This window comes from Galendromus occidentalis, unplaced genomic scaffold (assembly GCF_000255335.2).
Source record: "Galendromus occidentalis unplaced genomic scaffold, Mocc_1.1 scf7180000077500, whole genome shotgun sequence".
Taxonomy (NCBI): domain Eukaryota; kingdom Metazoa; phylum Arthropoda; class Arachnida; order Mesostigmata; family Phytoseiidae; genus Galendromus; species Galendromus occidentalis.
In genome coordinates this window covers 876056-900452 of record NW_003805488.1, presented here as the reverse complement: position 1 = coordinate 900452, position 24397 = coordinate 876056, and the positions used below count along the sequence as shown (strand labels likewise).

The following is a 24397-nucleotide window of genomic DNA, read 5'->3' as shown; positions in this document are numbered from 1 at the left end:
CGTTCCGATTATGTCACGATTCAGTGAGATTGCCGCTGAGCTTCGAGTGGGTTCTCAGCAAGCGTGACGACGACAGATGTGGAATGAGAAGTCAGGAGAAACATCCGAGTGATTTGATTTTTTTCAAAACTCATGCTACTCGAGTCAAACAATCCAGCCTGAGCTCGTCTGTTCTCATAACTCGACGTGCGCAGAGATCTTAGAAATTATGTTAAATTGTATCCCTGACGACTGACTTGATATGGAACTGAGATGGTGAGTCTCAGTTGTTGATGTGCATAATGAAACATCTGTATACTGAGAGTGAGAGTGTCGCAGTGTAATAATCATGAACCTCGTCCGAGGAGCTGAAAACCTGCTGACACCGAGTCTTCTCCGCGAAGATCTGAAGACACAATACTTGAGGGAGGAAGACTCTGAAATCGGAAGGGAATCGTAAGATCAGAATCTATTATTTATCCGTCGAGAGATTTGATGATTTCCCGGAATTTCTTTCCATTGGTCCCGAAGGAAATCCAAAGAAATGATCATTTTCGTTTTCCGGAAGTACACAGGGGACATGCTGAAGGAGCCTCTTCTTATTTCAGAGTCAATGTTTGTAATAAAAACGAGACGTTTTTCCAAGATCGGAATCTTTCTTCTGATTCGACATGGTGTCCCAACCCTTCACCGACTCCCCAGGATGATCGAGGTACCTCTGCGGCATCGCGAAAGCTTGTCGTTCTAGACAGATTGATCGAAGAGGGGAGCGACAACAGATGAGACTATGGGATTGTGGCTTGTGGCTCGTTCGGACGTTCTATCGGAATGGAAGTTCTAGGTCAGGACTAATTCCATGGAGAGGAGCGGGAACGACTGCGGTTTTACAGCGAGAACTCCATCGACATTTGTCACCCAAGCTTGCGTATCGCGTAGCCTCCACGTTGGCGCGCTCGGAGCCGTTGAGGCGGGCTTATTCAGCCGGCACGTGCCAGGCCCGCTAAGCAGCAGAATGCGATGAAGTTACATATAGAGGCAGTATACGGCGATCGATAATGAGCGGTGAAAATCATGTCTCCCCCAGGCGATCAGCAATCGATGCTGGAAATTCGTCCTCCTGCTGATTGTGAGTTAATAAACTCTGGCAGCGATTTCTCCCAAGGTCCATCCATCCATGGGCAGAACGACTAAGAAATGGAAGAACAGATGTATCGGAATGCGCTCCGAAACGCCGCCCAGGCTGAAATCATCATCTCCATTTCTTCATCGAAACATTCTTCTTTTCGGCCGCGGACGACCTGGCGGTAAATAGTCACCAGAGAAGGGAAGGCTCAGTGTATTGCAACGTGAATTCACCGCGAGCGCATGGCAGCGTTTAATTCCGTCTCCAAGCGCTTCCGACCGTACGTGGCGGTGGGAGTGATGTCTGGATTTCGCAAATCCGCTGCCCATATTAATCCATGGTTCCTCTCGGCCGTGTATAATACAGGGTGCGGCAGCACGGATATTCCGATAACGAACGCTTGTAAAATCGGATCCAGATGAGATATCGAAGGTCTGTTTGCGCCAAAATTCGAATATTCCCTTCCCATTTCACATGCGGTAGCTGAGAATTTGGTGACCGGAAGCTCTGAGATTCCCAGAACGAAAAACTGGAAAAATTCGACCAAGCCCGTGGAGCATAGGCCCAGGGCCTTCCTATGGAGCCGTAGGGAATTTCGTTGTTTCCCGCAGCTGGTGATTTCCACAGCGGCGAGCTATCGGAACCGCACCGATTCCATGTGAAATGGCGAGGGTTAATTCAAATTTCAGCGCGAACAGACCTTCGTTATCTTGTCAGGAAAAATTCTTACAAGCATTCGTAATCGGTACATATACGATGCCGCACCCTGTATATTCCGTATTCCGTGTTCTCGTATTTCGTGTGATCTCTCTTCTTTGACCAGCAAGAGGTTTGGATATTCTCGCTCCTGTTGGTGATTGGCGTTTCTCATTCTAGAATAAATCAGTATGTTCGTTATCAAAAAATTCCTTGTGCGAGAGAACGGGATTGTTGCCGCCGCGGTCGGACCGCCGGAGTCACGGAAATCCCCACTGGACACCCGGGAGGCTTCCCTAAAAATCTTATAATTCAACTTCCAGCGAAGATGCTCTCGAATACTATCGCGGGAACTTTCCGAACTTCAATTATTCTTCGCCGAGCGCAGATCTCCTTGGGGGAAATTGAGGATTTCGTCGGATGAGGAATTCGCTGAATCTCGGAGTCGAATCCTTCGTCTTGCCCTTTCACGTACCGTTGGCTCCGAACGTCGTTCTCGGGAATAGTCTCAACCGACTCCGTCTCCCTCCAGAGCCCAACGAACCGCCTAATTCGCAGACACCGCGATTGGAGCGCTCCAAGATCGATGGTCTCCGTCGACGAAGCGCATTGTTGCGTGGGACGGAAGCCTTCCGATATCGCACGATAAGGACTCGAACCGTAGAAAAACTCAGAGCACCCAGGGGCGCGTGACAGAAGCTCTCCATAACATTATCGGTCGAATAAGTCTACTCGAGTGGATCAAGTGGCCTCTCTATTCGATCGCCTCGGCATCTGCTGATTTCGGCTGGAAAAGCCGTCGCGAATTAGAAAAATCCCTCGAGAGCTCTCACTCGACGTGTCAGCCTTCCAATTACCGCAGGTCGAGGCGTTTCCTCCATAGACTCGCGGATCTCTCGACCGCGAGAACCCATCGGATGATTTCAATACTCCCCATGAGGGTTGTCGGAGCCGTAACCAGAGGGATGACCGCTATGCTGTGCAGGAATGAGATCATGTTTCCCTCGTCGGGTGGCTTACGGCGGAATTTACGGCAACCTCCCACCTTCGACCAGGGCGGGGCGGAATGAGATTGTGTCTCTAGCGGGCGCCTCAAGGACATCCTATCATTCTGTCCCCGGTTCGCAGACCTCCATCCCGTTCGCGGTGAGGCCAGAACCCGGAAAGCAGTCCTCGGACGCGCCATGTACTCGCTTAGTGACTTCCGCTCCTCTCAAGCTCAAAAGAAGCACAAGCGAAAAGCAGATGGACTGCGTTCGCCCTTTCGGCTAGCTCCCGAGACAGAACTCCAGCGAGAACAAAAGCTTCATTGGTCCTGTAGGAGCGTAGTTTTTGTTCTTCTGCCGAACATTCTCTGGTACTCGGTCGTGTTCTTCGGTCTCGCGAGGAGGCGAGATACGAGCTTCCGAGTGCAGCTTTGGGAGTGCTTCGTCGAAAATCTCGTCGGCGTCCGAAAATCACCCATTCCTGTGCCAGATCGGCTGACCGATGCATTGCTTTCTGGAGTTTGGAGTGATTGAAAGGTATTCGAACCCGCAAACGGTGCAGCTCTCTGGTCTCTAATGTAAGTGAGAGACTCTGCCTGGAGTTCGCAGTCTTATCTCGCCCGCGGGGCTTCGAACTCGATCCGGCGACCTCAAATCCCTGAATGCTGCGTGATCCACCGAAATCACTGCCTCGGGTAGCTTTCGGAAGCGCAGCGTAAACCGGGTCTCCAGGTGTGCCGCGACAAATAATCACCGGAGACCTCTTAGGTGATGCCTGCTCCTTCTTCGCCTAGCTGGGGGCTCTCCTAGAGGTCGGACCCGGTGACCATGGATGTAAGTGAGCAAGTTTCTGAGTGTCGCCACCTGTTACATTCGAGCTTCCTTCAGGTCAGCTCGGGATCCTCACGGGTCATACCTCCGCTAACCTGGGAATTCACTGATATTTCAATCGACGTGGAACTCACCTGCCGGAGCTGGTCTCCGGACGATTCCTCGAGGCAGGGAGGTTCAATTGATTCCTTCCTCACGGTCCTCGGTGGTTTGACGCGGCTCTCTTCCAAGGTCTGGGGCTCGCAAGCTCACTCGGTCGCATATTTCTTCGCTTCCATCTCTCAGGCCTTGCTTCCTGGCAAACAACTGAGTTTCTGCATATGAGCACTCTTGAGATGTGGGAGGAAGCATGTAGGTCAACGTGAAGATATTGATTAGCATTCTTCAGGAGTTCCAAGGGCTCGGCAGCTTACTCGGAGGTCAGGAAGAGAGATCGGTGCAGACGCATTGGACCGAGCGTTTCCCTACAGTGGATGAATGTGAGAGATCAAGTAGGGATCAAGCGTGAGGGCGCCTCCTCCCAGAGTGAACTGATGCTCCGGCGGTCAGGGAGGCGAACCGCTACACGAACGGGTGGCAGGAGAACCGATTCTGCTGCTTCAGTTGTGCTGGGAAGCTCCTTCCTCAAGCAATCCAACATACAGTCCCGTTCACTGGGGATTTTATGCAAGCGTTGAGTGTGAATCGTTTTTTTCGAAATATCATCTGAGGACGGGGAATGCTAATGTTGATTTTGAAAGTCCAGTGAAGGGAAATATTGGGCTCAAAGCCGAGGAAGCGGGCGAGAATTTGTTATCCTTCCGAGGGATACGCATTGACATGCGGAATTCCCGAATCAGCAGCAAACACATTTGTCAACACCCCTCCACAACATTCTGTGTTTGAAGCCGGCTCGGCATATGACATTCCCGAAATAGCATTCGAATTCGAATCAATGTCCGAGAATCTCTGGTGCTTCGCATCGTGGTCAAGCGGAGCTCACACTCCTCCATTGCTGGCTAGGATTCGGATGCTCACCCTCCGCAATACCCGTCCGGAGCTCTTTTCGGCATGCGAACGATTCGTGAGGCGGCTTCGGAGTTCCGCCGAGCAGGGATTTCCGACGTCCCTGCTTGTCGATGGCCAAAATCTCGAGCAATCTTCGCATAGTGAAGTAGATTAAAATCCTTCTCCCAGGCGAATACGAGGTCTGGAATGGGAGGAAACACTAATGAGAGTGAATTACGCTCAGATAGTCTCCGGTGGGATTCTTGGAAACAAGTATTGGGGCACTTGGACGAAGCCTCCTCGAACGTCCATGATTCTAAGGCAAGTGTCCACTTCCGGCAACCGCCGAACGATCAGGTCCGAGCAACAATTCGAACACAGGAAGTACCAGAGAGGAATCTCCAAAGTCAGGACATAAATTTGGATTCTTAGTCGAGGCTCCTTCAAAGCGCCGGTATCGAACGCCTCGGACGCTTGCTCCTCCGAGTTCCGGGCTCGAGTGGACTTTCCCATCTATACCTCCCAGATGCGCGTGTTTGACTTTGGCATCTGTGCCATCGGAGAGCCTGAATGGTGATGGAAAGCCTTTTGAACACGGGATGGGAAATCCGTCCTCCGCAGGACATCTCGAAAGCTCGATCAGACGGCTCTCTCTCGGAAACAACAAAGGTACATACGTCGCCGGGTTTTTCTTTCCCGGAGAGGGGGATTGTCGATGTCACTCCGAATCGTAAACTCCGCACTGAGACGCTTGATTTAATCACTCAGACGACTCTTTGCCAGCCTACAGTCTCTATTTCGACCGTCGTTCGACAAAGTGGGCTTAGGGCGTCGAGTCCCACGGGAATCCAGATCCATAGACACTCGCGGGCTCCGGATCCGAGGACCACGATTTTTCCTAGCTCTGCCCACTGCTGACTCCAATTCCGAAATCATTGCAGAGGCGCGGAATCTTCTCATCTCCTCCTCCTCCCCGGGTTGGCTGTCGACGTTGAAGTTCTGGGACGGAGCGAGGCTGCGAGCTGTCAGTATTATGTCGGTTTGCTTCCGTGGTCAGGGCTCTGATGCGTGTGCATTCTTGAAATGGAAAAATGATTGTCCGATGCAAGGGATAAGATTCCTGGGACGTCGTAGATCTTGAGCGTTGCTCCCGGATGCTTCCTCCTCCGCGAGTCGATAGACGTGTAGGAGAATTTCTTCAGAGATCCATAAACCGATCTATCCGATGGTGGTAGCTCGTGGCTGCCATGAGAAGGGAATTAGAGGGCCACTACGCCAGCCGTCATCATGGAGAAAGTCGAGGGCGTCCTATGGTAGGTGAGACGGGTGGCTATGTAGGAGCAGCGGGCATAGACGCGGAACGGAAGGTTTTGCATGGCGAACAAAATGTTGCCTGGAGGATAAGCGCGACCAATTCGTTGTGCGAGAGCTCCTCGGAGAATGAATCCTCGGAAACACGAAGAATGGTGGAACTCCGTTCCCAGTTGCCGAAACGGCTACGGCGAGTGATACGAGCGCCTCGTCCCATCCCAATTCGCTCGAAACCTCTCCGCGAAACGACTCTGTCTGGTTCCTGAATTGATTCCGATACGATGCCGGTTTCGTCCATGCTCCATACATCACCAGATCCGAAGCGATAGATCTCGTGGAGCTTGGCAAGCGAGTCGAAGAAGTTTGAGACATCAGCTCCGTCGGGGGATATGGCTCTCGACGAACTGGTTGCTCCCGGGGCTCGGGCCTACATACTTGGACTCCCTCTGAAGGAGGAGTGAAATCAGTCAGATCCGGTCATTTCTTGCGAGCACCATGGGGACGGATAATCGCATCAAAGGGGCTCGGCGGCCCGTGGAGCCAGCTTCCCGCTTCTACAGGAGTCAATCCGACAAGTAGATATCCAACGCCCTCTCTATGTTGACCGCGAGCTCCGCTCCTCGCTTCGCGTTAGAAAACTGCCTTCGCTCCTCGTTACCTAACCCGTCGGCCCGCCCGTTATAGACCTTGAAAAATCTTTCCGAATAGCGAACAGGAATCGAATACTGCTCAGATAGTTCCTTGAAGGTTCGGCCCTCAGGACGAATGGCCTCAATCGCACGCGGCACGACGTTGGTCGACACGTTGGCACGCTCTGTCTTTCTCGCACGATTCCGGACCATATTTGCTGGGTGCGTCTGAGTGCAGAACGGGCATCGGGTCGGCGTTTTTTGCTTCCCAGCCGATCCCTCGTCAATGGAGGAAGTCGTTCGCCGCTCCACCGGCCTTTCCCCCGTCGAGTGAGTGTCCCAGGCAGAAGTGAGCCCAATCTCCGAATCAGCTAAATGACGAAATGACAATCTGCCCAGACAGCCTGATCGAGAACGAACTGAAGGCTCGCGCCCGACTGTTCGCTCAGGAGATTTTGCCACACGGAGCGACTTGATAATATTCCTCATTCCATTCCGCAAATGAAATGATAGCCGCAAGCGAATCGCTTCAGGCCTAGAATCTCGTTGGCCCAAACTCGTACAAATCGCCGTGATGATATGTCCATGCATCGCGGGAATCATTCTGCGGCAGTAGGACATCTGCTCGCTACGACAGAATGATTGTGCGCCGATGGTGGGCTGTGAAGGAAAGCCTTCCCCCTCATATCTTCATGCAGATCAGGAATGGAGATAAAACTACATAGCAATACCAGCCCGGTTGAGCTAGCTCATTTTATTCAACTAGGTCTACGGCCTCGGCTTCACTCCACGGACTTAGATCGAATGAAATTTCACACCCTATTCTCTCCATTCCCATAATGTAACGAGGTCAATGCTGTCCGTAGCACATACTAAGTTTTTATGAGTCGCGGGCGCGTGATCAGATTCAGCCGATAACGGCGTCGTTCGAGGCTCTAATAATTTTGAAAGTCGGCTCCGAATTCGGCTCGTCAAAGCGCGAATCCCGGGCCGCAATCCTATTGCCGAGATCCGAGGCGAGTAAGAGCTATTGCTATCGTAGATGAGTGGAGTTGCCCTCTGTTTTATTATTATCTGTTTATTATCCGCTGCTATATTCGGAGTAGCTTGGTCAGCAGCTTGATGCTCAGCTTAGGGTGATAAAAGTAAACGGTTCGGAGCGTAGCGCTCATGTATCTTGCTACCGGGTCGAGCCCGTCCTCCATTCTTATCGGGACATTAGGATCGCGGAATGTTTTGACCCACTTTGAGCTCGCGAGGCGGAATTGGAACCATCCGGGACCCGAGACCCTTACAAGGGAGTGAAATCTCAGAGCATGCTCATGGATGAATGAACGATTGTTTTAACGATCTCCATCCCGATTGTGTACTCGACGTCGCGACGGCTTCCCAATCAAGAGTGAGCTTGTACCGCTCCCCGATCAGGTCTGCGATGAATTTTCCTTTCCACAAGCAGGAACGCGAGAAGGGCGCCGTCTCACTGCTGAGGTACGCGTCTTCGCGGCAGCATAATTGCTCACTCTCTCTTCTTCTTGGAGGGATCGTGCTTGAACAATCCGACATGGTTTTGCTGGCTGGCATAGCCTGAGACATGAGCGAGAAAATCGTCGATTATTTAAACCGGAGCTCACCGAGGCCTGAAAGCTCCCCGCGGCGCCGCCGCTTTCCCTCCGTCGGAACAGTCGCAATCTCCGGCCGACAGCTTTTGTATCGGAATCTCACAACATATTATAGCTCTAGCCGTAGCAATCGTCTCTTCTCCCAAAGGTCGACCCAAAAGAGAGTCGAAGATCTCTTCATACTCACATTTCCCTCGATTTTCCCGAATCCGATAGGCTTTCGACCATCGAGATGTCGATGGCGTGCGGTTGAAAGCTCGAAGGCCGCGGTCTCGGAGCAATGACTTTGAAACGGGACCGAGACATGTAGATTGACGCGCGAACAAGGATTCAGAGCAGTTTGCGTACAACGCTCGTCAAGTCGTTCGCATTCTGTGAATTCAGGGACCGTCCGTCACAGACACAAAACTCAAAAACTAGCCCGAAACTTTGAGGACAATCCGTCTCGGCCCTCAATCGTCCCGGTGTCTGTCGGGACGACGACCGCCCTGTCCTCCAAAGGGAATCAGATACGGCTGTTTCACTCGATCAATCTGATGCGATAAGCGGAAAAACCAAATCGCCCATGGGAAGTCTCCAATCCCAGCAAAGTTCCCGGAGAATCAGATGAGCCGAGGCATGCCGTTCGGAAAATAACTCAATACGATGAATAATTTGAATCAGAAGCGATCCCGGATCCAAGTATTGTCTCAACTAATTACGCCCTGATTCAATGTAGGGCCCGGAGGAAGAATGGATTATTGGAGCCGCGCCAAAATTATCCCCGCGAGACGTGGCCCTCGTTGAAAAATCTGCTAGTGTTATGATGAATTATTAAAGACTGCTCTCGGAGCCCCAATCGAATTTGTCGAGAGTTGTCGACAGAAAGCACAGATCACGGACAACCTCTTGCTTAGATTCCTCGTCCTTGTCGCTTAATCTCTTGAAGAATGTGCGCAGTCCGCGCGTGAGTCTCAACGTTCTTTTTGTCAAAGTCGTTCGCAACGGAATCTGAGGAACTCCGATTGGAGTTGGAGAAGATACAAGGACGCAGAGTCGGACTCTCCCATCGCTGCTATGCAGCGGGAAAAATGAAAACAGGTGGAATATATGGGCATCATCTATCGGATACACTACAGAATTATGAACGACAGTTACTAGAGACACTTACTTAGACTTGAAAGCATTGGGTTCGATTTCGTAGCATCCCATCATTCCGAGCGCCCGACTCGGAATAATATGATGGGATGCGGAAGAACATGATAGAATGCGAAGGAACATGAAACTTATGCGATGCTGACACGCAAGCTCTGGAAGACGATGAGCCCCCGAGGCTGGCAGGAATAAAATCCTTTGGTACCCTCGATCCTCTGATCACCCCGATCATGCTAGCTTAGAAGGCAGCTGCGTCGTCCTTCGAATCGCGCCTTGGTGGAAAGGTCGAAGCATCATGTAGAGAGAGCTAGTGGAGAGGAGGCACATCCAGCAAACACCGGAGAAAAACTTGCTGGTTTTTCGGAAAAACTTGAGAACGATGCGATTTAGCGAGTGAAAAATTGCTTCTTACGCAGGAATGATTCTGCATCGTAACGAAGCAACTTGAAGTCCTTTCACACGCTGATAACTCCGATTTTCGGTACGGTACGGACCGACATTACCGCTTTATTCTATAGGGGGCGAGCTGCGACTCTCCATGGTCCGATATGGAGGCTGCAGTGAATCATTTCGGTCGCAGAAAGCTAGTTCAAATCGCGAGTTAGAATTGAATCGTCTCGCTCAGGAGACGTCACGCATCCGGAAGCATAGGAGCGGGTCGCTATTTCGAACCCCAACCTATAGGAAGCCTGGGTCACCATTGGGAGGTTTTTCTCGTTTACGATTCGGATCTGGACCTTGCATTAGAGGCGGCCGTGTTTTAGACGGAGGCTCCAATCCTTTGAACAGCCTCGAAGGGCGGCTCCTGTTGGAAAGGGGCTTTTCTTCGGAGATTCACGGTAAGTTTTGGAAGAATTTATATTTCTCTCCAGGACTCCGCAGCCTGGAGAGCGGACTGATGACGGAGGAGCTGGACGAGCGGAAGCGTAAGGGCGGAGGCGTAGCATCGATCTGATAGAAAGCATTCGCCGAGACATTGAAGTCCGGCGACGCCGGGGCTGGCTCAGACTGGACATCTCAATCTACTGATGGGACGCGGCACAACCGGTTTGTCTTCGAGTTGTCGGACCGATTCCATAGACATGTTCACGAATCCGAGCCGGCGGTTAGCGCCTGAACCCGACTGCGCCGACTCGAGGAATAGTGATTCCTCCTCCGATGGATCGTGTCCTCGATTCAACAGAGGGACCCATGGAGTCTTCGAGAGCCTTCAAGCGCCCGCGTTGCGTTGTTGGCGCTGGAACAAGGAGCGATACCTGCTGTTGAGGAAGCGTAGCTGCAGCGGTAGACACCGGAAGCTCGGCTATTAGATGGGGTAATGTTCGAGCGTATCGCGAAGAGAGGAGCGTCGAAGTATATTGGACCGTGGCCTCGCACGTCGGTTACTCGATCGCTCAGCGCATTTACGGCGAATGTCGTCAGCGGGAAGAGACTGATAAATACTATCTCGGAAGATCTGTGAACTTGACCACGATACGCTTCAGAAAAACTCGATTAGCATGATGTGTCGTTGCGTCAGGGTCGAGAGGGGATCGCGCACCATTTTAAACTAATCGTCCAGATATCGCCAACGGGGAATATTCATCAATCGCTCTAACCCCATTACATGTACTTTGAATTGTTTTAGAGCGATCAGAGCGAGCCCCCGGGAGTATTCCGGCGCTCGCTCTTCCCGCTCCAGGTACGCCTATGGATGGTCGCGCGTCATGGCTAGCGGAGAGGAGTGATTGGAACTTAGTGTCGCGCGAACTTTGTTCCGGGAACCTGCTATCCCCTCAAAGGGTAATTGAAAGGATCCTCCCGCGGTATCTGACGATCGCTGCTATGAGCGGACTCGAGTCCAGCTGAAGCGGCGAACACGAGGACAAGATAAACTCCATGGCTAATAGGAGATCCCGGCAACTTCCCAAGGGAGAGCGGAGGCAAATCCGATAAGAGTCTGCCGCAGATCATCGGTGGTAGGTTGTCAGAGACCGGTTCGGCTTCGGGGTCTCTTCGCCACATGGTGATGGAAACCGAATAGGTGATGCTTATGAGGGAGAAACATCCCTCGAGTACATCTAGGAATCATAAATCAAAATTACAAACCCCGATCGGGGCGAAAACCGCGATGCGAGTGCGCAGATGGTGGAAGAATGCAAGATTGGATTTTCCAGAACGAAAAAGAAGATCGGGGGATGGTTTTCCGGAGCGGGTCTTGTTTACCCTTCTCGGTCGGGGGAGCTAGAAGACCGGGGAAACCAGGTTTCACGCTTGGAAAGCCATGCTCTCATGCTTCTCCGCTGATATCATTGTTTACAAGGGCTCATGAACGTAGGAGACCGTTTCTTTGGACTCTTATCTGCGCCCAATTACCCGCATTTGGAGCGTGAAGCTTCGCGAGGACCCAGACCTGGCTAGGAGAGCTGCGTGATGATCTCATTCACCAAGCCAATAATCACCTCGATTGACCACTGCTGTGAAGAATTGTTCTCAAGTAGAAAAAACGCCCTGGTTTCCTGAATTCCCAATACTTTCAGATCATTCGCGAACGAGTCCAGCAAACAGTCTGGAGATCTAGACGATAGCGGGACGAGCGTCGTGACGGATGTTTGGCCGTGCGCCAAACTCGAACCTCATTCGCCTGTCTGCTGCGAGTCTGGAGTGACGCCTGACTCATAGCTCGACACGTACTCCTTGCGTGACAGCTGGCACCTCTCGCAATTAGTCGCTGCCGCGGCTGCCAGCCTCAACGCGATAGCCATCTCCTAACGAATAGATCTTCCTTTATTCAATTTCTCTCTGTCTCTTCCATTCCCTGGCCTTTCGTCTTTCTCGGGAGAGACATCGGAGGTGATTCTGATAATGGCTAGAGAGGGAAATCTCGAATGAAGAAAAGCACAAGCGTCGGCGTCGCTCATTATTGTCCAGCACTGTGCTTGAGGAAATCATGCCGACCGCGGTCAGCAAGGACTCTACCCACGGGTTTTCGAAAGCCCAGAACGGCACCAAGGAAGCCCATACGAACGAGGACCCACTCCCCGAACGGGTTTCGAAGGGTTACATCAAGGAACGTCGCACATCGCAAGCGAGCAACTCGCTTGTTTTCACCATCAGGGAAGGTGTCGGCCAGCTCGCGAAAACGTTGCAGATCTTCACGGACAACAACGTAAATCTCCAACACATCGAGTCTCGGAGCTCTCAGAAAATCAAAGATGCCTACGAGTTCATCGTCAACTTCGACACATCCAGTGGGGGCGACCTCAAATCCTGCATCGAGAAGATTAAAGAGGGAGCCGAACACGTGACCCTCTGCACCCGAGAGAAAATCTCCCGACAACTCTCCGACGAAGTCCCCTGGTTCCCGCGAAGAATCGAGGATTTGGATCTCTTTGCTAACCACATCCTATCCTACGGAAGTGAGCTGAGCGCCGACCATCCCGGTTTCACCGATGAAGTCTACCGGGCCCGTAGGAAGGAAGTGGCCGACATCGCGTTCAACTACAAGCACGGTCAGGAAATTCCGCGGGTCGTGTATAACGAGAGGGAAGTCGAAACCTGGAGGATCGTGTACCGTGAACTCACAAAGAAATATCCAACCCATGCCTGCCGGGAACACAATCACATCATGCCGCTGATGGTCGAGCATTGCGGTTACCGAGAGGACAACATCCCACAGCTGGAAGACATTTCGAGGTTTTTGAAAAAGGCCACCGGCTTCTCGTTACGTCCTGTCGCCGGACTCTTGTCATCGCGGGATTTCCTGGCTGGTCTAGCCTTCCGTGTCTTCCATTCGACGCAATATATCCGACACCACACGACACCGTTCTACACACCGGAACCGGACGTCTGCCACGAATTGCTCGGCCACGCACCCCTGTTCGCGGATCCAGATTTCGCTCGGTTTTCGCAGGAAATCGGTCTTGCCTCCCTGGGAGCCCCAGACGAGTACATCGAGAAACTCGCCACCTGCTACTGGTTCACCGTGGAGTTCGGTCTGTGTCGCCAGGACGGCGAGCTCAAAGCCTACGGGGCGGGACTGCTCTCGTCGTTCGGGGAGCTCGACTATTGCCTCAGCGACAAGCCTGAGGTGCGAACCTTCGACCCCGCGGCCACCGGCAACCAAAAATATCCCATAACGCAATATCAACCTGTGTACTTCGTGGCGGAGAGCTTTCAGCAAGCTCAGCAGAAGATGCGAGAGTACGCGTTGTCTATACCGAGACCGTTTGATGTCCACTACAATCCGTATACCCAACAGATCGAAGTGCTAGATAGCATTCATCAACTCCAAGTCTTGGCGAGCGACCTCGGTGTGGAGATGTCGTTGCTGAAAAGTGCGCTGAAAAAACTTCAGACGTGAGCCCGTTCGTCGATGGAGGGGAATCGGGGGGAGCTCGTTGATTTTGCCTATTCTCCCCCGTGCCGCTCCCCGACGGAGCTTCGTGGCCCCGTCTCACTTTTTATCAAAACGAACTCGACGCGACGACTTGTTGGCGCAGTCGGGGCGACCATTGATAAAAACATTCCACTCTCTATCTTCCCTGTTTCCGGATTAGTTTACAGGGATCGGTTTCGAATTCATCTCGCGTGCCATCTCAGTCACGACGCTGATATATTACAATAAAAAGGAGGTCAACTACCACGGACGCTGTCTCCATCTCCTCATGTCCATCGCAGCCTACATTCAATCGCTGGTCGATTTTTTCTCTACTTGCTCATAGTCGATACGAAACTTCCCCTTTCCCCTACCCCCATTCCGCTCGAGCGATTCAGTCGGAGACGGTATAACACTTCGCGTGTTTACTTGTTGCGGATCCCGATAATCCCAGCCGGACTTATACGGGTGCCGTAGAAACGTGACCCATATGGACTCCTTCGAGGGTCATTGATACATTCTAGGCCGAGGCGATCGCATCCATTGTATGGTGCCCCCACGTTGCTCCCGAGCCACTTAGTTTCTTCGTGCAGTGCTTGCGCGTGAAACAAATTCATTAGTTTCGCCTAAGTGATCGAGCATCCTTGTTTTCTTTTGTGTCTGATAAGGAGCCCACAGAGGCTCAACTAGGTACTTTTAGCGAACCGTTCGCAGCGATATGAGCAGACAAATTCATACGCCGGACTAATGATTTCCTGGAATGAGCCGAGTTTCGACGAGCGAGCGGATTGCTGCTGAACATGACCTCGAAACCTCCTTTTCGCAGCGGGGCTTGTCCCGTAATAAAACAAGCGCTCTTTATTGCTCTTGCGGATGATACAGCACTCTTGTTCTTATGAAAATGAGTTGTCTTTCAAACACTCGACTTACTCAACGAAAGTGATAAAGAGAAGGGCCCCCGACGAGTGGAGTCACGGCTCTATGTGTACATAGGAGTCCTCATAAAATTGAAATGATCTTGTAGATTTGTAGCGATTATTCCCACGATTGCGGAAGCCGAGAAGTTTCGGCAAATGATTTGTGGGCCTTCAGGGTGATCATGGATCGTGAGATGTTTTTTTTCGGGAGAGCCGCGTTTGAAATTGCCTCGCAAGATTTCGGGATGTCGAAACGCCCCCCACAGCTCTACCCTGACGTGGGTCCCCTCAGGGACCGTGCCGCACGGTCCGTGCGGATGTTGTTTGGAGAACTTTCCAGGAGTCTGCTCACCTCGACCGCGCGGAGTGAGGGTCGAGGTTCACTTGGTTGCAGTGTTGATCCCGATTGTTGTGAACCAGCGTCGCGAATCGGTTCGAGCGTGTTATTCACAAGTGATCTATCTTCTAGCAAGTCTATCTTTTGGCCGAAGCTTTTGACCTTGAGCACTTCATGGAAGATTCGTGAAGCGGAACAACGCTCGGCGTTCGCTTGCTCCGACATAATGGAGTGTAGGGCCTTTCCTCCGATGCGACGTGAGAGAAATCCGTCACCTACACGTGTGAGCCCTGAAGTTGTTGTAGCATCCTCTAGTACGTACAGAAAGATGTTGCCCCTCTAAGTGAGCTTTCGGCGGCTTCTCGCCGAAAAAAAGCAATTTACCGCCACACCTGCGCATCTAAACCGGTTTCCTTCCCTTAATGACGGGAGGGATGGAGAAAGTCTTCACTCGACAGAGTAAGTGCGTCAGCCTCTTATCGGAATAACAAGCACGAACCGAAGGGGATCCTTCGGAGACGCCCTTGTGGCGCGGTTACGGGAGTGTTTCGCAAGGAGCGTCAGCGCTTGATTGAGTGTCCACAGAGTCCGTGGCAATTTCCGACGTCCCGTACTTTTTCCACCCTTTTCGGAAGAGGATCCCGATCCAGGTACGGGATACTGAATTCCGCGCTAATTACATCAACGCTAGAGAATCGTGGCTCGTAATGAACCTTACTGGGGTCACCGTTGCTTGCACAAGCATCAAGAGCAGCTGTTGACAGAATTCAGGAGACATCTGGCTGAAACAGCTCAACGGTATGCTTCGACTCGAAGTGCTGATCCGTCGGAGTTAACGTGGTCGCTTAGCGAGCGCCGCCCGTGATGGAAGAGGTGTTACCGACACCTTGTCGCTCATGGATCAACATATGTTCTCCAGCAGAGGATGATTGACGCTCCCACGGAATCCCAACATCATGTACATAAATTTGTCAGAGATTGCATAGTCAGCAGATACAGTGAAACCTCGTTATAGCGGGTTTGGACGGACCGGACGACACGGTCATTTATATCCGGAATTCGTTCCATTCGAAGATGGGTTCTGAATCAGAATGAAACGTCGAAATAATTCGAAACACCGCTACGGCCTTTTTTACGGCGCGCGTAAGGGCGAGGAAGCTTGCAAATAGTCCGATGGGCTATCGCTCCTGAATTCCCTACCCGCGAGAATAAGGCCGTCATTACCGATTTGATCAGCATGGGAGGAGATCGGTCCAGGGCCTGGAAATCACTATTTTATGACATCAAGTCCTAAATTGGCTCCGCTATTGCCGAGTCCCGTAACATTGAAGACCCCAGGGCTTGTCGGGGACCGAATTCCGGCGAATCTTCTCGGAGTAACTACTGTGCTCCTGGGATGGCGAGCGAACTCGGGAAGCGCATCAAGGGTCTTTGAGCGGTTTCCAGATGAGTGCGTCGGGCAATTGGGAAAGATTGCCCGTTCCCGCCTCCGCACGATTCGGCTTATTGCTCCGGGGCTGAAGAACTGTCTTGGGAGCTCGCTCTCCGCTAGTGAAATTATCGCGAATCCCGGAGTCTTAAACTGTATCGACCCGGGGTGGCAGTCGCAGTTTCCGTCAGACATGTTATCGAGTGCTCTCGAGAATGGGGCATCGGCTTTCCCTTGAGATGCGAAATGGTCGCAATCCGCCGTCGCAGGTGTTTCGATGGGCGGCGCCCCCCGTAATTGCTGAGGAGTTTTCTTTTCGCGATATCAGGAACGGATAAAGTTGTCCAGGGAATCTTCCTCCCGCTAAATAAGACCATTCGAAGTCCTTTCATCAGGGTGACAATAATTCAGATGCGAGGTCGTATGAATTATGTACTTGTGTGAATGTTCGATTACTGAAGTTTCCCGCTCAATTCGCTCATCATCGACCGGAGATCGTCTTGGAACTCGATTATCGACTGCCGCGCTGTTGAGAAAATGCGAAGAGCTGCCGTGTCTTACATACGATCGTTCACGACAAGATTCTCAGCTCGCTCGTGTCGTCTTCTGTTTCCGCTAATTGGACATCAATTCTGAGTCAGTATCGCGTCTTTCTGATCGAGCGCGGAGCTCAGTCAAGTTTCCGTGCAATGGGGAGGGGGAGCCCTCGCGGGGCAAGGCTCGAGCTCCGATCGAAAAGAGGTAGAAGGAGCATTTCTTTCCCACGAGATTCAGTGCGCCGCGGCGCCGGTCTCCGAGCCCCGGTTGCGCTGAAGATGATTTCTCAGTCAGACGCACGAATAATCCGTGCAGCTAAGAGCTCATGATGGCTCAATCAAGTAAGCATCAGCTCCTTGGAGAAGATACATATGTAGTTCGGGGTCAATGGGGAGCAGGGGACACGAGGCGAGCCACAAAGATATCGTCACTCCTAAATACACCCGAATATTTACGCGGAGCATCCGCGACTGACACAAATGCTTTCTTTCCCAGCTGAATATAATTTCTCCGAGTTCTCAGCTGATTCATCTCTCTCCGCGGGTATTATCGGCCAGTTTCGTTCCCCGTCGTCTCGGATGAGCGGAATACCTGAGGCAGGTAGGATTCCAATCGAGTGCTTGTTCTGCTGTGGGTATGCCCCGCTTACGCTTCCCGGAGTCCCGTTCTAATGAGTGTACTTTCACGCGGTGTTTCGCACATACTTTTTGTATGCAGAATACTTCGATCTTCGATCTGATGGACTGCGCCACCCGCTCTTCTTTCAGCAACGAAATCGGCCGAATAAAAGCCAGGCTGGAGACAGGTCGCGAATTGGTCAAGTCCCGTGCCCTTTTCTCTGCCCAGTTCCTGACCGTGTCGATGCTCGTGAAGGTGTGGCTGCTACTCTTATTCAGAGGTGTCCCAGAGCATACGGCGAGCCGCTCTCGGAATAAACTCTGATACGGATTAGTGAGACGACGCCTCTCTCAGGAGTTCCGGATAATCTCTCTCCAATCGGACGCCGGCAAGCTCTCGATTTCGTTACGCGCCCTCGCTCGCAATGATCGAGGGGAGAGCTCTTCGAAGCTGAGCGCCTCGCTGAATCGACCTTTCTTCGAATCGCGCCCAAATAATCCAGTCTGGTTCAGAGCTTCTCAGGAAACCTTCCGAGTTGCACCATGATGATTCTCGGTCGCGACTCGCGACGGAATCGAAGCTGTCGTCAAGTCCCCAAGGTTCTCGGAACCAACCTCTGGAATGTCCCAGGTATGGAGAGCTCTATGTCCGGACAGCGCCACCAAGTGCTTATTCATGATGATTTATGGGCACAAGCGAACAAGAACCTCTCGGATGTGTCTTCCTCAGCGAAAAACGCAGTGATCAGAACACTTACCGAGGACGCTCAGTCTCGAGCTGGTCCGTATCGGAACTCTGCGTTCTATTCCGTCTGTGCCTCCTTCGATGCCGTGTAAAAGTATGGGAGCTCCGTCATCTCGAATCGATACAGCCCTTGGTGCTGCACCTTGACTGATCCGCCAGCCGAGCGTCTCATTCAATCCAGGAAGCAATTGGCTTCGATCAAGGATAGGAACCCCAGAGACTTCCTCTAGCGGTACCTTCCGCTGGGGGCTTCTAAAATTAGCGGTCTAAACGTCAGAATCGATGTCGCACGTCGTTTCCGCGTATTTCGGGGGATATCGATGGCCCTGGAAGAAGATCCGAATAAGCTGCAGTTCTTATCGAATCATGATCTTCGGGCATCATCGATACTCTGACTCAACTATCCTTACCAAAGGGGGAATCCGCAGGGGACGCGGACGAGTCCCGCGATTCCGACCGCGCATTAGCAGATCGGATAGTACGTGGAGGTCTCGTTGGCAGACTCGATCCGGTTCGCAGATGCTCATAGCTCGAAGAGAATGCTGTCAAATCCAGCATGACGCGACGGAACTCTGACAGATGTACCCTTATGCTCGAAGACTCACAGACAAAGTTCTGATTAAATGTTTTCTTCTACGGCTATTGAGTTTTCCTCCTGCAGATTCCGTTTCTAGGCTTTTCCATCGTGCACTCATCACCGATCTTCTGACCGAGTGGGTCAGCACTCAAAATCTTTGAATCAAAGGGCTAGGCTTGTCTGCGTCGTCTGCGAGACTTTTTCGCAACTCCAAGAGTGAATCAGAGATATTCAATGATATACTTCTATTCTGTCATAATAACGGAGTAATTTATTCGCCTCATTTGCGCCTGGATGGATACTTTTACGCGACGATGGATACTCACTGGCGCCTGGATACTTACTTTTACGCCCTGATTCTTATCAATGTATACATCGCACGAGCCTCTGTGAAGCCGAGGGAGGGTTTTGATCCATCCTGCGCGCGTGGCAGAACGGGACCACTCGAGGAGCGTTTCCCGCGATGGCGGTACTCGACGACACCTCTGATCTCGACTGGATCTCGCGTTCCGCCTGCTGAGAGGTGAAGGCGGGCGCTGCCCGCCTCTCTCGTCGACGCCATGAGAGAGTTTAGACCGAGCTACCGAGGATCTCGGGCACCCGTGTACGGCATCGGGGGCTCGGTCCCGGTTTTCTCGAACTCGCTAAGAAAGCCTGCAGTAGCGAGCAACATCGGTCGCTCTTGTGATCGATACTGGCTCATGAGGGGTCTTCCCCAGCTCATCGCGTCTTCCCTCAGGGACGATCAAGTATCGGTCGTCTTTCTCGCTTCCCTCGTTCCGTGATTGTCGACACGGACCGTCAAGAGCATGAAGACTTCCAATCGTGCTGTGGACGAGACCACTTCGGATACGATATAATTGTCGTCGATATTCCCTCGATCGAGAGCCTCTGATTAGCTGGGAATAGCCCCGACCATGTTCTTATGTCGCGCGAAATGACTCAAGATTCGCAGTATCAGCAAGATTCTCAAATGCGTAATTCTTCGGCTGCACCGTCACGAGAAAACTCGATGCCCGAGACGTGGGGCGGAGAGTCCAGCTCGAGAACATTCTCCTCTGAATCAGGGAACGGAAAAGGAGATTTCATACGAGAGCGAGCCGGAGCTGCCGCCCGACGCGACGCATCCTATTCCTCAATCAATGTCAGCGATGCTTCGGGAGAAATTAGCGCCGACACATCCGTCAAAGGCTTGACGGCGGCGCAGACTCACGTCTCTAATTACTTCTTCGTCAGGAACTCGCGAAGCTTCTGAGGGACGAAGACATGCTTCGCTCTGAAACTGAGGGGAATGGGGAGAGGCAAGATCCGAATGATATTTCCGAGCCGCGAGTTAAGAGAGCTCGAAGGCGAACTCCTTCCCCGGGTTGAATGCGCAACGTCTCCTCGCGGAAGTCGCGAATCGAATTTGCCCTCAAATTCTCCATGAAGAGGACAACCCCGTGCAAAGCAGAAGACCCGAAGGGCGGCCTTCCGGATGCCGCTTCCACAATGAGCCAAGAAGTTCGCAGAGCCAAATCACCTCTGGACGCCGGTGCTAATTAAACTTTTCTTTCCGACTGTGTGTTTCGTGCTGCGGTTGAGAGAGAAGTGACTTCAGTCGTAGCTCTCTTCCGCCAGGACACGAGCGAGTCACAATCTTCAGCTCAAATTAATAGTTCTCCGAAGAAGCGAGAATCAAGTCTGTCCGCAAATTAACACAGCAGCGATAGCGATGATTGTCGCCGACGGAACGACAAGAACCCGAGGATCCCAGTTTTACTATAGTTCGGTATTTTCTTTGTATCCAGTGTCGCTCCTCGTAGCTCACTCCAGCATCTGCGACTGCTCGTTCTCAAATCGTCAAATAACTTACGTGCTCCCTCGAAGCTCAAACCGCAATCCTCCATTCGCGATTGAAGAGTATTCCACGCTGGAGGATCCCGAGACGATAGGCTGCGAGGCGTTCGGAATTTGACTTTTTACAGCCCGATACCTACACGATGGAACGCTGTTGAGGGGAGACGGAACGCTTCGGGTGGAAACTATCTATCTTGCGTCGCAGCCGATAAAATTGGCTTTCTGTCGGGAAGGTTGAAGGCCGGAAATTTTTCCAAGGCAGTGGTTTGTCCTCCGAGCGGAATTCTGGGGCATTTTGAGCCGGATTGCTCTTCGGTCGGATATTGAAAATTCATCGGTCCGTACTCGAGTCGTGAACGGAATTTCCCTTTCATCATACCCCATTCGCTCATCCTCGGATCCCTCAGCCGTGCCATCGTATCTTGTCTACGCGATGAGTCTTTTCGTAGCATTCACTCTGCGAATGTCTATATCGACGTCTACTTCCTCAGGTAGACTCCGGGGACGCTGCTGGGTAGGTTGCCAAGATCCTCTTTCCCCTCCGGACGCTTTATAGATTCTGGGACTATCTCCGGAATAACGATCGGAGCGAGCGGAATTCGTTTTATGCTGACAAGTACCCCGCAAGTGAAAGGCAACCAACCGCAATACGCGCTTCGTTAGCTACAAGCGAAGCTCCCTCTCAAAACATGTCGAGCTCCGGAGTAGACGACCTATCTCCCTGTGCTAGCCGACTGCACCTTCGAGCCGAAAAGTTTTTCTTTTTCCGTTCATCTCCGCCGCAGGAAGTTTCCTCCGCCTTACTTTGCGTCGCCGCTATCGCAAGAGCAGTTTTTTCCGAAATTCGACTCCGATGCAATAGTTTTTACGTACTTTCGGGAGCAAAATGTTGTGATTTGGAACGCTTAGCAGTCGATGAATGATTTCAAAACCCGAAAATGGGCGAGCAGCGATGCGCGGAGACTCATAACCGCCTTGATCATTAGAGACAGGAGCACCGACAAAGTCACCCGAATGAGGGTCATCTGAGTGGTACGCCGAGAGCTACGAATCGTCCGAATATCGATGATCGACATAATGGCTTCAGATTTGCCCTGATTTCCATCCATTCCAGCCTTCCGTCGGAGGAGCGAGAGGAAAATTCAAAGTCTGAGCTGGGAGTTCCCCGCCGATTTGCCTCGGTCGCGATAACCATTTCTCAAAAGGCAAAGTGAGATGGATACATCCTCAGACGCCATCCGCTCCGCAGCAGGGTCTGCTAAGAGAAATACGTATCGTCGACCACGTTTCCCCGGAGACCAAAGCACATACGGTCCCTGTGCGGTATCGAGAAAAGATCTAGGGGGGAACTCCCGACGGGGAAAAAGTATTACAGCAGTCGATCAGGCGGAAGGTCGCGCCCACCGCCCGAGTCGAATTTTCGAAAATCTGAGTACACTTCATCCGTCTTGCCACATTGTCGATACGACCATTGCCGAGAGTAAGAGGGTGACGAGAAGGCCAATACATCGGAGTGCGAACTCCCTGGCACGTCTGCGTTGCGGTTCACACCGTGGGGTCCGAGCTGGATCTTGGGTATTCGAATCTCATACCCATCATCACTCGGAAATTTTGCTCGAAGAATCGGTGACCTCGCAGACCAATCTGTCCTTGATAATGTTGAAATTCGTTTTTGTGCATAGATGTCTGCCACGTGCGGACATGTCTGATCTAAGCACATCAGAACTTCCGCAAACTCAGGCCCGTCTAGCCGGGAATCCGGGAACTGCCGGAGCGCCCATGCAAGTCCCCAACATTCTGAAATTGGATTTCATCCATTCTCCTCCATCCCTCCAATGCCGTTCCGTAGAAACTCTCAGGACTCTCGAGTCCGCGCGCGCTCCAAATGTTGAGCTTTTCGGGACTCTCGGCACGAGTTGACTCTCGTCCACCAAGAAGGCATTCTGGAGATAATAGGATGGAATAGAGATCCAGAAATCCGACGACTCCCTAATGGGAATTGATTTCAAACAGCTGAATATGCACGTGGTATATCGCATGTCCTACTTTATGAGCATCTTGTGGAGATAATTGTTTGTCAAGCGGAGTTGAAACTCGACCCTAATGAGGACTCGATAGCACCGCTCTCAGCGCTTCTCTTGTCTGGTAAATCTCGGCACAAAGCTGATTGGATTCTGCGTGGAATGACAGTGATCAGGCAAGGTCAGTCAAGGCTTTTTATGCATTTCGACATTCCTCTGTGAGATTGGGCGATCCCGATACCGCCGAACAAAGCTTGGACCTTCTCCTACTAATCCGTGCTTCACCGGATCCAGGGGCGTATTCGAATGGCGTCATAAGGCTTTCTGAATGCCACCAGGTATTCCACACAAGAGCCCAGTGGGGGAAGGGGGGTTTTCTCGTAATTTCCGCTGGTTTGGTCCCGGTTGCAAAACACGAGTGTATCCATCTTCTCACAGTGAAACTAAGGTTCTGGTGATTACACTGCAAGACCTACCAAGGAATATCTTCCGGAAGCGCAAACTGAGGCGCGGACTCGAATCATAAGATTGAGGCCAAGCTGAGAAGACAGCAGCCCGTGTCGAGCCCAGCACACAGAGCATAGAAGAACTTTCGAGCCGAGCCGGAATTCTCAAGCTGACATTCTTGGAATGAGAGTACACCGAAAATACGACGACACTCACGAAGATCGGGTCTGCAGCACAGAGAAGCAGGAATGGAATGCTCATGAGCGAGCTCAAGGCACGCATACGTACCCTCCGAAGCGGTGGCTGGAGAATCTGCATCGAGCCGGTCGTCCTCTTGGCAAGGAATAATGCGATATGACCCATGGTTTCCCCGTCGTGGAGGAGCTTACTCAGGAGTGCGGCCCCGATATCGTCTCTAGTCTTGCCGGGGAGTAGTTTCCGTAAGAGAGCCTCTCATCCAGCCTCCCTGAGCCTCCATCGTCGGATCTATCGTCGAACACGCCAATCCGCTCTTCTGCAAGTGAGTCTTCGCATATAATTCGATAGGGTTCGGGATCCCGAACCTGGAAGCCGATCATTGGGACTAAGCTCCGGGGGAGCGGGGCGCAAGCGAGGCGCGATGATCATCGTGGATGAAAGCGCAACATTCAAATCAGCTCGTAAGAAAGTTAACATCCATCTGGGGCTACTCGCCGACTTTTTTATCGCTCGCTTCCTTCCCTCCAAGTTCTTCTTCTCGCCGCGAGGCGGTTTCCATGAGCAGCTACGAGCCTCGGGAGGATTTTCGGACCATCCTACATGCTTGTATCTAAGCATGTGCTTGAATCCGCAGTCTCGACAATTGACTGCGGGGAATGAGCGAAAACCGAAACCCATCTGAAGCGCGGGGTCCTCGTCCCGGAAATTCGCTGTGAATGGCCTAGGCTACGGCGCAGCGTCTCGCGCTTCGCGTCTCCAGGAGGATGATATCTCGGACCCGAAACGCGAAGCTCCCCCAGAGCTTCTTGATTTCTACCATAAGCTAGATGGGAGCGTGGGAAATTGAATCCTCCCTCGAAAAAAGACGAGCCACAACCGAGTCACTTCCCCTTGTCGGGAGAACGACCTGGAAGTCAAGGTTTGAAAAGATGTCTCTGCGAGCAACAGTATCCCAGGAAAGATCCCGCACGACGTGCTTTCGGGAGTGTATTTCCAAGTGGAAGCGGTCTCCGGCGATATAGCCTGCAGGAAGCTCCTCTGACTGAGAGCTCACGAACGGGAATATTCGTGGATACCTCCT

General features: G+C 52.0%; 1 protein-coding gene across 1 annotated transcript; it reads left to right on the top strand.

Annotated features, from left to right (window-relative positions):
* The first annotated feature begins 12170 nt into the window (after positions 1 to 12170).
* On the top strand, positions 12171 to 13916 carry Hn (phenylalanine hydroxylase). Its single transcript, XM_003746623.1, has one exon. It carries the CDS (start codon positions 12225 to 12227, stop codon positions 13635 to 13637), a length of 1413 nt encoding a protein of 470 aa, XP_003746671.1. The 5' UTR covers positions 12171 to 12224; the 3' UTR covers positions 13638 to 13916.
* The last annotated feature ends 10481 nt before the right edge of the window (positions 13917 to 24397 follow it).